Source organism: Chiroxiphia lanceolata, chromosome Z (genome assembly GCF_009829145.1).
Source record: "Chiroxiphia lanceolata isolate bChiLan1 chromosome Z, bChiLan1.pri, whole genome shotgun sequence".
NCBI classification, from domain to species: Eukaryota; Metazoa; Chordata; class Aves; order Passeriformes; family Pipridae; genus Chiroxiphia; species Chiroxiphia lanceolata.
Window position 1 is genome coordinate 62360853 of NC_045671.1, and position 17743 is coordinate 62378595.

The 17743-nt window shown below is 39.8% G+C and overlaps 1 protein-coding gene across 5 annotated transcripts in view; it reads right to left on the reverse strand.

Moving 5' to 3' along the window:
• Positions 1 to 17743, reverse strand: part of LPAR1 (lysophosphatidic acid receptor 1) — a 70965-nt gene that overhangs the window by 24549 nt on the left and 28673 nt on the right. For all 5 annotated transcript variants that reach the window (XM_032675424.1, XM_032675428.1, XM_032675426.1 and 2 more), the window contains one exon: positions 11923 to 12670. In XM_032675424.1, coding sequence (XP_032531315.1) covers positions 11923 to 12670 — 748 coding nt within the window. The remainder of the gene's footprint in view (positions 1 to 11922; positions 12671 to 17743) is intronic.

Here is a 17743-nt window from a genome sequence, read left to right on the forward strand (position 1 = left end):
GCCTTTCCCCATTGTCATGGTTTAGGAACAGTACTCCCCAATTCAGTGCTGACATGAGGTGGCACTAAATACCCTCTAGGTTGTAGCCATGCTCCCTCCTGGCTACTGCAAAAATTAACCCTGTCCTGGCTGGAACCAGGTTGCCCAACCATGAAGCTCTTTGCAACTTGGAGTTAAGTTACTCTTTGTAGCCCCTTTGCCAACTAACTGAGTGCAAGTGGCCATCTTACATATCACATAAAGTCGACAGTTTCTTATGAAAGACATTATTTCCCAATTAAATGGTTGTAACCTGAAAGTAAAAACCTCATAGCTTAAAGTTCATACCCAAGCTCATGTCCGTGCTAGTAAATGTTTAAATGTAACCTGCCCCTATCAAAAGTAGACCTTGTAGCACCAACAGATACTCGGTCTTTTTAATACTGTTATTCACTAAACTGGTCACTCGCTCTACCTGCCAGCTGAAGAGAATAAAAAAAAGCCAGCTCCTCATATGCTCAAGGTGTAACATTATAGATTGTTTTTTTTTGTTATGCAGAATTTTTTCCTCCCAGTTCATGGAAGCTAACAGCAATGCACATGCTATAGCACCAGCACCAAAGAAGGCAGAATGGGAGGAGCAGCATGTCTCATGGGAGAATGGCAGGCAACATCAGGTCCCTGGTGTGGTGGCCTGGTCTGTTTTGAGGTGTTAGCACAACTGTTCTAAGTTGAGAAAAGTGAGCACAGTTTCAGGTGCATCCTTTTCTCTTATATAAGCAGGACACAGTTATAATAGAAAAGATGTCATTAAATATGTTTATTTTGATACTCACTGAAGGTAACCAACTTTGTAAAAAATCCAGCACATCATCAAGGAAATCCTTGATTTAAAAACCATTTAATGTATTTTAAAAATTTTCCTTGAGCTTTACTTTTCTAAAGTACAGTTCTCAATTTTAGTCTGCTTAAAAGAAGAAACTGGCAGCCATTCTACAAATATGCAGTAGTTTTACAGGTTTTTTTAACTCTCTATACACTCAGATTTTGCTTAGAAAACTCTTCTCTAAGTTACTCCTTGTACTTCTCTAGAAAAGTAAAAAGTGGGCACCTTAAAACAACTTCAAACAAGGGAATATGAGAATTATCAATGCCATATGTCAGAACAAGTTCTTTCTGAGGTTACATCAATACCAGAAGATGGGAAATAGCTCCCTCAAAACTGCTTTTAGAAGAACAAGGAAGGTACTGAGTCCAGGGGAGCTTGGCAGCTTTTCCTCAGTGTAAGAGCTAAATTCTCCCGTCTTCTTTAGGAGACGATGACTTCTTTCATGAAGGAAGATATTTCAAAAATCTTAACTGTTCTTGCTTATCTATGGTTATATTAACAAACTTGCAATCAGATACCAAGTACTTTATTAAAACAGAATGACCCAAGCAGATAGCTCTTACTCCAACACAAAGATATGTAACAGACTTGCACTCTGTCTCTCCCCTAAAACTTGTCTGAACCTTTTTTTTTTTAAAGTAACCTCTAGGCTTTTAATGCTAACATCAAGGAATTACTGTTTCAGCCTCTGCAACACACAGAGGCTGCTCTTCTAACATCAGCCCACAGCAGCAGATGGCCACCCCCACGGCGGGTATGTCTGGGACGGTTTTATAGACCAAGTTCTCACTTTCCCAGCTGCAGAACTTAAGGTCACCCTATCCACAAACTTCAAAGCACTCATCCCTGGGTGTTCGAACACCTCCTGTTCACTAGTGGGTCTGGAAACCAAGCATTTTCACTTACAGTAGTCCTTCCTTCTCCAGTACATCATTAAACAGCACAAAGTGATGGATAACGCTAGAGCATGGAAATCAAATGCCTCTGATTTACAAGCTATGTCATAGCTTCTCAAGTGTCATGGTCTTTCATACAAGCTCTGAGCCCTTTAGCTGTTCTCTAGGTACTGATGGGAAAGGATACGTGTCCACCTATGGACCTGCCACATTACACTAGAAGCACACTTGGACATAATATCAGCATTTCTCCATATGGATACAGGAAAATCAACTTCAGAGACTTTTTTTTTTAGGTTGAGCAAAGTTGAAAGGTGACACAAAGTTTTCCCAAATGAGAACTACAGAAGGCATCGGGATTTTCTGCTGTTGTTGATGCTTCCAGCTTTAAAGAAGGGCATCAAAGTGTAAGCGCGTGAGAGAAACAAACTTGTGGAAGGACTGAAAAAAAAATTAAGAAAAAAAAAAAGAAAATATCTTTGTCTAACAGAAAAAAAAAAAGGGAAGAAAAAGCAGTCCACCTGTGAGCTCAGTGACAGCATCCCCACCAATATGAAACAGGAAAATAGGAAGCTGTTCTGCCAGCACTAGAAGAGCTCAGAATCATATTTCCCTTTTACATTCAGATTCAAAATACATTTATTAAAAAAATGCACAAATAGGCCTTTTCACTGAACATTCTTTTCATGCTGAGACTAGAAGGAGGGAGGCACAAAGGCTGTTATCTGAAAGCTATCATTCATTGCCAACCATTTCCCACCTCACTGACTGGCTGCTGCACCTCAGATGTCTCAGCAAGCTTTTCCATCTGTAGTAACTTTGTATTTTGATGTTAAAAGCCACAGTTTTATTGAAACTATAAAGGCAAAAATAATTTGATATTTAAAATTGTTATTCTTCTATTTTCATGGATTATCCTAGAAAAAAACAAACAACCCAGAATGCTTGTTCGCACTGCTCATGTGCAATGATGCAACGCAGAAGGAGCACCATTGCTCCTCTTCCACAAAACAGTCTCTTGTTGTCAGTGTTTTCCACTGGTGGAAACAAACAACAGTTCAGTGCCTCACTGAATGCAGTTTTACAATGCAACTAGCTAACAGCTGGCATTTTTGTTCACGTAATTTCTCAAGCTGAGGTCTAGCTATAAGTTTGGCTTCGCATTCGAACAGTTTTGGCTGAAACACAGGAAAAACAAATGATATCACAAAAGTGAAAACAGAAGTGGCTGGACATGGATCTTATACCCCATACCTTCCACACTGCAAATGCTTTGCTCTAGCAATTACCAAGGATGTCTCAGTTTTAGAAGGTGCAAGAAAAGTAACCATGAAAGTCAATGAAGAAAATAACCAAAACATTTAGAACCAACTCCCCGTGTAACTATGTGCTTTCTGGAGGGACAAAAATGTTATCTTGTGAGCAGCCACTTTGTAAACGCATCATTGTTGCCTCTTCTAAAGGTGGATACCCATCTTCTCTTGCAAAAAAATTCAGCTCAAAACCTCTGAGATCAGTAAGACTTGGTCATGTGCTGGCATTTTACATGTAAGTCTTCCTGTAAATGCTGATTTTCAAAATTGCTGTTTAATAACAATTTCTGCCCTGAGTCATCAGCTTTTCTCCAAGTTTACCAAGACCTCTGCTTCAGAGGAAATGTTCCATAACCATCCCTACCTCCACTGCTTAGGAGAAGCCCAGTTTGATGAGTACTCCCTCGTAGATGTAGCACTGCTAAGTGGAGTGTGATGGCAGAGCAAGATATGTTACTAATTAATTTGATTTGGTGTGTATTTTCAGTAGGTGAATATCATTCCTTCATCAGCAGTTTGTTATTCTACCTGGATTCAACACAAAATGTTGAATTCTATTGTTTAGGGTGAAGGTATGATTTCCAAATCCTATTATTATTAAAGGAAAAAAAAATCAACTCCCTAGGCCTGTTGAGAAAATACCTACTTTTACCATTGTAATTAATTTTTAGAAGCTTCTTGGAAACAAGACAAAACTTATGTGAGCAATTAGAATTTATTATTTGTTTATAATATTTTTTTTAATCAAAAGGTGAACACAAGTGCAAGAACTACTTAAGGTTTACCCTTTCTGACCATTCTCGGAAAAATGAAGAGAGCTTTCATTTGCCCTTTAAATTTATTTCTTCCCTGAAAAGGTAATAAATTACACTGAAGTCAGGGGAAAGACTTTTATTAAACAAGGCCTCATTTTCATCATACTTAAAGAAGTGTATTTACTAGAGGGATTTTCCCCCCCTCAAAAATAAAATAAAATGAAACCACATTCCTGCCTTGGGAAATGATGGAAGTTCCTCCGAGCACGGTTTCAAAGGATCCTAAATGAAAACAAATAATTCTTATTCCTAACCGAAGGGGGAAACTTCCACATGGTTTCCCCAGGGTGAAGCAATGAATTCCATTGGGATACCTGTAATACTTTAGAGAAAAGACAGTTAACCAGGGTTGTATCAGCTTTAGCTGCGGATGCAATAAATTTAATTGAGAGAGTCAGTGAAGAAATTAAACAAAACATTTAGAACGAGACTCTCTCCACACTCAACCATGCTCTGCATTCAGAGAAAGAGCTACCCCAATGCAAGGCATCAATAACTTCTGCTTTATCCAGTGGAGCTTGCACAGGCTTGTTTTGAAAAAAAAAGCTACTTATGAAACAAACTGACCACAGCGTCAGTGCTTCCTTATTCTTTTTCTTTTCAGTATCCTCAATAGCCAAGCAGTAATGAGAAGAGATTTTGTTTGGGGATACTAGACAAAATTCAAAATGACCCACCAGAATTCATTTGCAGGACTATAAATGAAAATCAGTGAGATTTAGAGAGACAGATTAAGTGTCAGAGAGCACACATAGTACCCCTTTTACTAGCAGCATGAAAAACATCAAGCAACCAAGAAACATCTGATGGAAGTCCAAGGGGTCCTAAATTTAAGACACATTACTATCACTGCATAATTATGTAGAGATTACCACTTAGATCCTTGGCAAGTTTTCATGCCTCCTTTATTTTAACTGAAAGCAGAAAACCTAATTGATATTTAACAGTTCTTTGTGGAAATTTGCCTTCCTTTTACCAAACAGCGCTAGACCCATCTAATATAGCAATCAAGCTGTATTTAGTAAGAAAAAAAGAATACAGACATCTACATTTATAAACATAAAAATGTTAGTCCACTTGTTATGAATCACTGACTAAAAAACCTATTTTTTGTTATTAAATCTGAATGATTTCACAATGTAACTTTCTAACAAATACATGCAATAATATAAAGACTTCCATTCTAGTTCATCTACTTGCAAGCTGAAAGTACACCGATTTTTTAAGTCAATACCAAAATGTCATTAGGATGCACAGGGGAAAAAAACCTCCAACAACAAAGCCAAAACCATAATACCTAATACATCAAAAGTAGAAACAGCAAACCCTGGAAACCAACCCCCCCCACAAAAAAAAAAAACTGTATGTGTTATTTTCCTCCAAGGAAGCTTCTGAGAAGCAACCAGAACTACTCCTAAGGTCTTCCACTGAAAGAAGAGAAAGAAATCCAAGCCATCAAAAATCCTGTAGAATAGATAATGTGTGCTATTAAAAAAATAATTTTAATTACGATTTCACTTTTTCATGAAAATGTTAGATGATACAGCTTGAAAGTATTGCTGTCACACTGCAGCTCTAAAAGCATTACGACAAACCTTCCCTCTCCATACAATAGTAATAAGAATTTATTTTGTAAACTCTATGAGCTCTCCATTTAGACTACAGTCATCAGCAACATTTCTCAGTTTACTCGACTGTGGGGTTAAATTTACAGTTTATGCACTTTTAAAATATACTTATCTAAAAACACTGGGACTGCACATAACTGCACCCTGTGTGCTAGAACAGAAAATCATTGATGCTCAGACTTGTATTGCCTGCACCAGTTCCAGAGTTTATTGCCTTGTTTTTCCATCAGGACTAAATCAATACACAAAGTGACGTTACTATGATGCAGGGGTCAGACAGGGTTGGTGACTCTGAATTGGCTCCCCCGTGCTGACCACAGGGTAACACAGTATTTATGGCTTCACACTGCCCCACTTCCAGAGAAGAAGCTGTGAAAAATGCTGCTCTCGTATGAACTCAAGCCTGATCTCACTTGCCCAGCAGGGCTTTCTAATGAAAAGGTAACAGAGTCAAGGAAAAAAAAACAAGTGGATGCTGCTCTTATCTCCCATGGGGCCACTGCAACCTGACATCTCCAAGCTAAGATGACATCCTTAGTTTCAAGTCATCTCAGGAAAAATGCTGCTGGAGAGCTCACCTCTTTCAACACAAGCACGACTCCTCAAGGAGGAGGTGAATAGCTGTTCTTCTTCCAGTCACTGGGCTCACAGTTAAACCTCGGCTTCTCCAAAAGATCCTCCCCTAAGATGCATTGTGCTACCAGGGCTGATGCTTGCTCTGGCCTACAAGAATAACTTTCCATGCGTAGGGAAGGTCTGTCAAATTTTGAGTGACACCATAACCAAACTCTGTCTAGACAAGATCATCTCCATTCCAGTCCAGGACCACATACCAGGTAACTGGTGAAATATATTTCATAAGGCTCAGGTAGGTCAAAGGCCTGTGATTCGGAGGACAACAAAGATAAACCATTCCAGTTAACCACTGGGCAGTGTATGAGGGGTATAGAAATAAAGACATCAGACATGCCTTTGTCAAGACATGATGTGCTGTTGATCAGGCTGTAGCACTATTTCACGGTCTTTTTATTTTCTACTGATAATCAAGTGTTTTTACTGCATGAGGGGGAAAGTAAGTAAAGATCCAGACTTTATGTCAAAAGAGACAGCGCAGACATTGAAAATGTCTTTTTAAAAATGTGATTTTACAGAACTTCAATTTTTTTTTGATCCTGAAATGAAATGCTGCATATCAGTCAATCATTCAGAAAGGTTAAAGTTATCAAAAATGCACTTTATTTGCTTTAACTGTCTAGCTACAGCATATGTGAACATTCACGTGCATTAATGTAGTTATTTGCTGCTTTCCAATCCCATTTTGTACCTAGATCTGAAAGAAAAGCTACAAAAATAAGTCTCATGCAATTCATAGCTGCAGCAGACAGGGCAAGAAAAAAGCTGTTGCAGAGCAGTTCTACCCATCCAGATGTTTATATTGAACTTCCAGATGTTTTTGTTGCATTTATTCCTTCGTTATAATAAGTAAGGAACTGCCTTCAAACACAGTAAGACTCCTTTAAATCAAAAGAGTTTATACAAAAATAACCTTCATTTTTTCATGTGTGCCCACATTAGTTTCCCAGTCTTACAGAGTAAACCTCATTCCTACAAACAAAGAGGATGATCTTACAGGCGGGAAGTCTTAAGTGTCTTTTTACTTCCCAGGAACATAAAGGGTGTTTTGTAAAGAAATCACGAATCTACTGTTTGCTCTCCCTACATCCTGGGGGTTAGCTGTGGTGCTTGGCTCAACAGGCATGCCTAATTTTGCCCAAACACCCTTGGGAACTCACATAACACAGAAGGCTAATAGTCAGGATTAGTAAAATACACACAAGAAGGGTTGTTGCTATTATCGTTATTTAAAATTCAGTTACAAAACCTCAGTATGGCAATCTTACAGCCTAAATTCTAAATAGAGAAGAATGCTCAAAGATGCATATGGAGGAACATGGCAGAGTTATCCACATTGTAACAACATGAGGTGACAAACTAAGGTTGGATGTTTCATCAGTATTTAGGCAGGAGAAATACAGGCTAGCTTTTCAGCAGTAACATTCTAAGCTGGTAATTCTCTACACATGCAGGTATATAGGAACACTTGAAAGACCCTAGCCTTTCCTGCCTTATTCCAGGCCAAGGAAATCCAGACCAGAGCTAGTTTTTCCAGGCCTGAGCTCTGAAATCCTTCATTTGCTGCTTTCACTGCTTCTTAAAAAAGCCAAACCTGCATCTGGCCCAGCCAAATGCATTCAGTGTCTAACTATGACCTTCACCAGAAAAACAGTTTAGCTTTGTCTTTAAATGTAACATGAGAAAATGTGGAGAACGGAAGAGAGAATGCCAAGTTTCAGCTGATGTATCTGCTCAGTTTCTGCCTGTTCCCTGATTGCTCATTTAAAGGGAACACTTGGTGGTGGTGAAAGGCGAAGTGTCATTAAGCTGCAAGCCAGACCAGACGGATTTTATGGCTATGTGGAGTACACAGATCAGTCCCTCTCCTTAGTCCCAATGCAAAGGAAAGACATGGTCTAGAGAAAGAGCTTTATGTTTTTTGTTACTTTTGAAAGATTTCAAAAGCAGCCTTGTTAGAAGAAAAAAGGGCTCAGCTATGAAATCACTTCCTTCTGTTTAAAATCTTTTACTCAAGGAAAAAAAACACAAAAGAGCATGAAAAAAAATCTGTTCTCTGCTTTTGACTTGTTCCTAGGATTCAGCATGCCACCCGCTCTGTGGGATGACACAGTGTGCCAGATCCCGACCGCTCCAGCCAGTGCGTCAAGCGGCCACAGCCCTCTCACACAATCACCCTCTTGTCAGAGACAGCTGGCATCCTCCCCGCACATGCTGACAGCATCACCGCCTGGAGGATTGCACCCCCTTTAGGGTAGCTCTTCCCCTTTCGGACAAGGCAGCAAGGCGTGAGGAGGGCAGGCCATGCTAGGCAGCTAATGAACAAGAAACTCTTGTGTTAATTCCCTCCTCCTCCTGTTCCCAAAACACAGTGAGGATGGGGACAGGGGAAAAGATGCTCTTCTGCGTGCAGGAGCAGCGTGGCTTGGGAGTACAGCCAGGAGGATAACTCCAGGACACCCGTTTATGGAAGTTTAAAAGTCAAATGAACAGTTCATTGCTGCCCAATTCACAAGGGGGTTAGTTATGGCTGAGCAGCATTTCAACGAAGATTCTAACATGAGAAATGGTTTGTCTCCGTCTGCCAATGCTCATACGTTTGCCCAGACTCCCAGTTCTGTTTTCTCTTGGATGCCTGGGCACCATCCCTCTCCTCCAAAATGAATTGTCTTCTCCTGTGTAAAGTAGGGTGACACACACCAGCTCCCTTCCCCACTCAGCTATGGGGCAGAAGAGAAAGGAGAAGGATCTTTAGAATAAACTGAAACACTTCCTTTCCCATCTTCACCTCCTGGAAAAAGTTGGTCTCTGCCCTAAACAGCAATGTATTATTACCCTAATCTGCACCATTAAGAAAGGCAGGGGTTCTTTTCCACTGTGTTATTGAAGTTCACTGATGCAGAAAAAGCCATATTACATGAGGTGAGTGTTCAGCAAGTTTCTCCATGCAGCCTAAGACACACGCTTTTTCTGCCCTTCCCAAGATAAACTTGCAGCACTACCTTTTGAAGAAAGTGTTTAGGAAGTATGACACCTGAAAAAAAAATCTTCTGCTTATGAAAACTTTAGGCCAGACTTATAGGGAGACTGCAAGTAGTGACAGAGCAGCACACCCACCTGATCAACAGGCTGATCACACCGCCTACTCCACACTGAGATATGTCACCTATGTAGCACTTTGAAGTGATGCTTAGCTTTTTTCTTTAGAACCAGAAAACAATCCTCCATTGGAAATGTAAATTCAGCAATATGGGATGGCACTCCTTAACTAATGGCAATTAATGAACATTTAACACCCTGATGCACAAACATTTAACTCCTCAAAAGTCTCTGTGGTTGCCCCCAAGCCTAATTCTTGGCTTCAGTCTATTATTTATTTATTAAATTAAAAAAACAAACACGACTCCACTAAAACCCCACGGTTATTTCTCAGTCATCTTTATATTGTAACAGTGTCTCACAGGTGGTTCGGATGTGGAAGCATTGCTGCTTCTTTACACTATAGCTCTGAGACTGACCTCCTCCAGCCAAAGAAACCATATTGCTGAAGAAAAAACCCTAAACCAAACCAAATTAAAACGCAATCCCTTTGTAATATAATACCAAGGTGGGAGCTGCAGGGTGAAGAGTGTCACAGCCTAGGAGTGCCTTGCTTCCATCAAACAGATTTAATAGAATAGTATGTTATCAGTCTTTGTAAACAGTGTTTTATGCAGATTAGAAGAGGTGCTAAAGTACAGTGTGTGCAAAGCACTGAATGAAGTGCAGCAGTAACAAGAAATAAGTTCCTGTTTGAATTTTGAAGAAAGCTTCAACACGTGCTACCTGCAGTCCTGAAAAATCTTGCCTCTTTGAGGAATCAGAGGTATTACTGAACTACATCTACAACTAAACTGGAGTGACATTCAGTTTAGTTAATGTCACTTAACCCCAGGAATTGTTCCACTGTTTCCAGAACAATACCTGAAAAATATATGGTACTCATTAAGGGAAAAAAAGGGTCACTTTATGTTCCCTGTGCACCTGTACTGTTGTAGTCACAGTGAGCAGCCTGTACATCTTCCCCCTGACCTCTGCTCATAAGGAGAACAAAAGACAGTGCAACAATGCACCCTTCCAGCTGCATACATACATCTAGTCCCATACATGCTTGGGATTAGCTGACATCTGATATTTATTCAGTGACTATTTACTCCTGCATTGCGTTGGTGTAAGTGCTCACTATTTTCCACACACCTTTTTTTTTATTTTATTTTTTTTTTTCCAAGTCTGAGCCAGTCTGTTACCTCACAGGAAATACTCCACCGCTGTATGAACAGTAATTCCTTCAGGAGGGAAAACAAGGATCTATTTCCCCAAAAGAAGACTGTAAAACCTGAATTTTCCTTATGTTCTTAACCTCATCTTGCCTTCTGCCAGGAGGATCATGGAGGTGGGGAGGGACAGACTTCCAAACCACCAGGAAGTCAAGAGAGATTTTACCCATCACTACAGTCTCCCTTGCAAAACTCATAGATATTCTTTCCCTGAAGAGAAAGACACATAGGAATACATCTTATCAATGGCTGAATAGGTTAGTTAGATGCACAATTCATATTCTGGTTACAAAGCTAATCACTAGATCAAAGTGCAACACGTAAATTCTTACACTAACATGTGCGTTAATACAGTGACTTACACCAAACCTCTGCAAGTATTCTGTCATGTTTGTGGTAGAAAGCACAAGTCATGGTGTAAAGCTATGGGAATCATGATGTCACAGTGAGAAACGGGGCTAAGTTTTGGGGCTTTCTGGACCGAATACTGTTGCATTTATGGACCACTAGGGCAACCTTTTGATGCAACCGGGTACTAGAATCTCAGGAGACCCATGTACTGTGCTGGAAGACCTAATAGGTGGGAACATATGCTGGAACAAGGAGACAACCTGCACCATCTCGGCCACCTTCAGCTCACTGTCATCTGCAGCAATAAAGAACAAACTGCAAAGAACATCACCAGGCAATGGTACTCAGTAGTCAGGCTGTGCTCCTGCATAAGCAAACAGAGCCCAAGACAAAACCCAAATAAAGTCATTCACAAAATGACAGGAACCTCCTGGGTCCAAAGCGTGTTACAGTATTTTCCTCACATTTCCCTGTTTTCCAAGCCCTAATGCTTAGGCACCTCCTCAGCAGTGTGCTGGAGAACATCAGTGCTCCATGTTACAGATACTGAGATGTGTCAAACATTATAGACCTAAGGGAACGGTATATGCAGTCCTGTTTAACACATAATCTTTTCATGAATAGCCTGTAGTCCCTCATTGTTCTCCAGATATCAGAGTTTTGCATGACTACACACACCACTTTTTGGGTAGCAAAAAAGAAGACAAGAGGTACTTCAGTGGAAGATTGAGACTTCTTGTACTATTTTAAGTGTTTGGCTATTTGGCATCTTCAAAGGCAAAAGGCCAAACTCTGCATATGATAGGCTGCTGCAATAGGTTTTAAACATGCATTGCTGCAAAACCCAACCACATTACATCTTGGGGTTCTGGATTTTCATCAGTTTCATACTACAGGGCTGAGTGACTAAGTTTCTTATATCAACTTCCACAAATATGCTTGCTAGTGCCAACACAGTAATGAACTCTGGGCGTTCTTATTGTCTGCGCCTCTTCTAGAGTCTTCTAAATGCTGCCGACCTCCCAGAAGCCAGACATGCATTACTGAAATTACCTGATAAGAAACAGAGCGGAGAGAACAGGGTGGGAAAGTAAGCACTTACCAAGCACAATGACCACAGTCTTCAGGAGGCTCATCATGGTGTCCCGATTTCTGCGGGGTCCAGAACTGTGTCTGGACATTCTCATAGTCCTTTGGCGAACATACCCAAAGATATGAGCATATAGGACCACCATGACCACAAAAGTGACCAGGTTGAAAATAGCCCAGAAGACCAGGTAGGAGTCACTATAGAGCGGTGCCATGTTGGAGCAGTGAGTGATATCACAAATACAGTTCCATCCAACACTGGGTATGGCACCCATGACGATGGCCATAGTCCAGATAACAACAATTACGACGACCACTCGCCGGTTGCTCATCCGAGTGTGCAGCTGCATTCGGAAAACTGTAATATGCCGCTCAATAGCAATGGCCAACAAATTGGCTACAGAGGCTGTCAGACTAGTATCAATGAGACCCTGACGGAGAAGCCAGGTGCTTACAGTCAATCTTCTAGTGTTGGGTCCTGTGTTGAACATTAAGTAAAAGTAGGCCAGCCCTGCAAAAAAGTCCGCAGCGGCTAGGTTTGCCATTAAGTAATAAATAGGGAAGTGGAATCGGCGGTTGACATAAATAGCCACCATTACCAAGAGGTTGGCCAGCATTATGAAGATGCAGACGGTAATCCCCAGTCCCATTACAAGCTTGCTGACAGTGTTCCATTCAGTGGCTAGATATTTTCCACTTCGGTTATAAAAGAAGGCAATGGTTTCATTGTAGTAGCACTGTGGTTCGCTCATGGCTGTGGACTAAAAGAAGAGGGGAAAAAAGAGAAAAAAAAACAAAAAGAGAATGACATCAGAACTGAAAACATATGACTGCCTCCATGGATGAGACATGCATGAAAAACAGGGAGGGGGACAGGAAGTGAACACGCTTCAGAACAAATTTATTTTTTCAGACCAAATGGCATTCCACAACTTGCAAACAATTGCTCTGAGGAGTCTCGTAACAGCAACCAGATTAGAAGCAACCAGAAATGCTTCCATCTGCTCTGGGAGCCAGCAGGACTTCTGATGTAGCCATAAATTGCATAGAAAATGAGCTTCTGGCCAAGCAGACCAGCTCAAATATTCACTTAAAGGGAAAAGCATGCAATTCGTAAGTAAGAAAAGTTAACTGAGCTACAGGACACCTTGTTTATGTTATCAGTGCATAAAACTGTTGTTTGAGAACAGTGATGTTAAAAGAAGAGCTTCTCAAAGAAGAGGAAAAGTGGATTACATTCATGAGTAGGTTTTAACTCTTTCAGTTTTCCATCAGGGCATTCCTTCTTGTCCTGTCTCAAGAAGTGGAAAGAACACCCTAAATATTAAGATTGCCAATATGCTCTGAGACTGTGAATTATCAGGGGCTGTGTTTGTCCATAGAGCATGAAAGGCTTGTATGAACAATAAAAAAAATTTTGTTACTGCATTTGTATGAGCATCAGCCCTGTTTCTAAGCAGGGTTTGAAATACAGAATGCTTTTAAATATAACACATCAGAACTGACTTATTCCAATTTAAAGTAGGAGTGAGCCAAGAAATAAGAAAAGCAATATTTGGCTTAACTAGTGTTAAAAGCATCTAACCTTATTTCCTGCATTAAATATTGTTATGGCTATGTCAGGGAACACAAGATTAATTTTTCTTGCAGAGTACTCTGCCAAGAACAGCTATGGGTGCAACAAACAAGCCCCATACCTCACCAGAATGTGGAAGTTTTGCATAAAACTGTTGGCTCACAAGAAAATGCTTAATGAATTTCCTTTCTCAGTTACACTCAATTACTTGAGGTGTGATTCCCAAAAGGCAAACCTTAGAAAAAGAAACTCCTCTGAATAACAACCTGGTTCCTTGTTTAGCACATGTATACAATGAGGATGTAAAAATAAGAATTTAAAAAAAAAAAAATCAAACCAAGAAACTCCTGTCAAAAACATGACTTTCTACACAAGACTCAGGAGACCTGCCTGTGCCGCTTTTATGGATCTGAAACTCAATTCACTAAACTTGAATTTTTACAAAAAAAGGATCAGTTTTAGTAAAAAAACTAGGTAATAAGCCCAATCAAAGAACAGATGAACAATACTAAAAGATGACAATTTCTTCCCACTAAAACATACAAACTAAATCATATGTTTTGGACCGTTCCAGTCATTCTGTAGGAAGTGCTAAAGCTAAACTAACTCTCATGTTGAAATCAAAAATGTACAGAACTGGGAAACAGAATTAGTAACTGGACTCATGTGAGTCCCAAATGCACTGCATGACATTTAAATTTATGATAAAGAAAAAGGTCTTTTTAGAAAGATTTTACTTCCAACCTCAACATAGATCAGAAACATTTGAAGGTCCAGGATAAAAAAAAAGCTAGAGTAAATACTATTTCTCAGCACAGTGAGTATAAAACTTTTACTGTTCCTTTAGGATACATTATATCTTAGGTTTGAAGCCTTTCGGCCTTAATTATTTAAGAATTTTTAAAAGTTCTCATGTAGGATCTCTCTGTTGCATAGAAAAAAAATGATTTACAAGGGATATTTAACAAAAGGAGACCTAGCTACAAGACATCTGGCTTTAATTCTTTGGTTAAAGACCTTGTAGTAATAACAGGTCAAATATAAGAACCCTTGAGGGAGAGAGGAAGTCATATGAATGAATTAGTGGCCCTTATAAAAGCTTGCCAACATCTGCAATAATTATGTGAATACATGGGGTTTTTGCTTTCTGTAGGAATATCTGGATGCAGGATCTAGTGGATTTTTGCAGTCCTGAATAAATTCTCTTTCCCTATATATTTGTTGATCTAATTTTTTCTTTCAGATGCCTGCTGCCCATATATAATGATTCCTGCTCCACTGTTGCTCCTTTGGAAAGAGGCCTGCTACACCTGGAAGAACACATATTTTTAGTTCAGAAATTTAAAATGTGGTAGGTATCATGTTTTTACTTTTTTTTTTTTCTTCTTTTTTCTTTGTGTCTTTATTTTGCACACAGGCTTAGAGTGTGAATTACTCCTTGAATTTGTAATATGCCCCCTAACATTTGCATATGAAATCTGAAACAAGATAAAAAAAATTTGACTTACTCACAAAATGCCAAGCCAGGGCTGCATGTATGCAACACTCATAAGAGCATGTAAAATGCTACAGAGTCAGACTTGTTAAATTTAAAGACATGACAGCACTTGAGCAATCTCAGAGAAGTTAGCACGAGGCTTACTTGCTGCTTCTCTCATTTTGAAGACAGAAAAACAAAACACCGTTCACATAAGGCATTTTGGAGAAGCTTTGTTTTTAGGGCATTCTAATCCAAAAACCTGAGATCTCCTTTAAAAGTAATCTTTTCATTCCCAAGGGGAAGAAGAGCACAAGAAGAGGCAGTTTTCTGGCAAAAGTTCAAAAAGGGGACTTCCAGATGATCAGCTTTCTTGGATGGCAGCATATATCATAATGGAAGGTTTTGACCTCCCAGGTCACAAACATAAAAATCCCAAGGCATCACATTTAGCCATGATGCTGACTGGAAAGGTTCCAACAGGAGGCAAATGCAATGTATCTCTCAGTACTGAAAGTGTTAACATACCAAAAAGACATATGCAAGCAGGCAGCTCCATCCCCTCTCCTGCCCCTGCAGGAAAAGGGGCAGGAAAGTTTATATTTTAATTTCCTGAAGTTTCACTCAGTGTGTTTCATTGCCTGTGTAAGCCAGATGTGTGGTGCCCTGAGATTTACCTCATCCATTCGGTGTATCTCAATAGAAGTTTAAAACAAACTAAGCTGCAAACTGCCCATGTTAACTAAAGCCTCTAGAACACAACTGTGTAGAAAAAGAAAACGTCTGTTATAAACCATCAAGACATATAAAATAAGATGGAGTAAAAGCAGGTTAAAATCAAAATCCCCTCTCACCATATGCAGCTGACTCAAGACCCAGTTGTCCCAAAACACAGAACAAGAAAATTCCAAGAGTACATGGAGTTAAATCTCTCAGTATCATTAGAGGTAGTTATAACCTCAACACAATACATACAGACCAGGAAAATTGACACCAGGACTAAATAAGCAAAACTCACTCTTGTTCTACAGTCAGTAAGTAGCCATCCAATGGCTAGAACCTCACCTTTGCCTTTCCAGCCATTATTTGCTATACTTGTCTGGTTTTCTCCTTACCTCCGGTTGTATGGGATAACACCACTGGGGTATCAGTGGGGAGACTGGGAAGAACAGCCATTGTAAGCAACTTTCCCATGTTTTGTGTTTGATTCATCTTACTGCTGCCCCACCTCTCCATCACAGCCTAAAGGACAGAGTGAGGATTTGAATCCACAGCATGGGGTAGCTTGACAGTGGGATGCCCTTGGGTGACTAGCCCGTTACTCCCTGTCCCTCCTGGGGAAGAGACCAGACCGGAGAAGGCACTGGCTGCCTGGAGCAGGAAGGTGAGAGGAGATCTCTGGATCCTGCCAGCTCAGTTGTGAGTGACAGCCCATTGGGTGAGGGCTGTGTATGGAGAGATACTTAGGGTGGAAAACAACTGCCAAAAAGTTTACAACCACTAGTGATTGACACTGCCTAAATGAAGCATTAGTTAGCACAGGGTGCCTAAGGGGCAAACGATCAGTTTAAAACCTCTCTGCAATCTGAGAGTTTGGAGAGTTCCTCAGTCCCAACAGGGAAGGGAAAAAAAAAAAAAAAAAAAAAAAAGAAGGGCCCCTATCTCCCCACCCTCTGTATGGCTGGGTGCAGTTATTTCTTGCAGAGAGAAACAGACCTGAACGTTCTTTGAATACTAAGGTCTGACTTTTACAGAGGTTTTCAAACTTGTAAGCCACAAAAATGAATCCATATTCAGGAAAACTCTTAAAAATATCTTAACCCTAAGTTCTCCAAACACAGCCTGCTCCTCTCTTTTTTTTTTCCTTTACTGAATTAACCTTGACATGCTGCTATTTTCTTACCCAGAACACAGAGGAGATGAAAAACAATTTATTTGGCTAATATGGCACTGGCAAACTAAGACTAGAGATAAATGTCTTACATCTTTACATTTAGTGCAGCAGCAAATGGAAAATCAGTAGCACTGCTTTCAGCTTAGGTAAATACGCTTAAGCTTACCAACATACCAGAAGGGCTAGAGCTGAAAGACTTCAGGAAACTGCCAACTTCAAAATCCCCAAAGAAGGGTATAAATTAATATCTTTAAAATAAGGATAAGCAAGTAAGTATAGGAATAATTGAACCAATATGTAAATACTTTCTCAACCCACAACTGCTAAACATGGCCTTTATGAAAGTAAAGTTGTAACAGATGAGGAAAAAAATCCAATTTGCAAAAAAATTTCTCTACTTCCTAATGAAAAGCATAAACTATTTTTCAAACTGCAGAACACAAAAGAAACAAAAGCTTTAAAATAAAGAGAAAAGCAGTGTTTCCTTTAAAGATAAAAGTAGAAGTTAAAAAACCTTATGTACAGACACATTTTGATCTGCACAATGAAAGCATAGAACTCTACCACCAACATCCAAGAGCTCCTCCTCTTCAAAATTGCATCTTCCAAAGTAATTTACTCAACGGACTTTAAGAAAAATCTGTATGATAAGATATGGTGGTTTGGTCCCAGCAGGCTACTTCATTTCACTAGGCTCATTTTGTCCTTCACATAGCTGAAAACACAGGAGGAAATTAATCTCTCTGTAAGGGGGTCTCTTTAACTCTGTTACAACATGATAAAGCATGAAGTTACTTAAGGATCGTGTGGCAACAGTTAGCATCTCCAGTAATTTTTAGGATGCTTTTATAGCAGGCTTTATTACTTCAGAGTCTTAGAGCTGACAA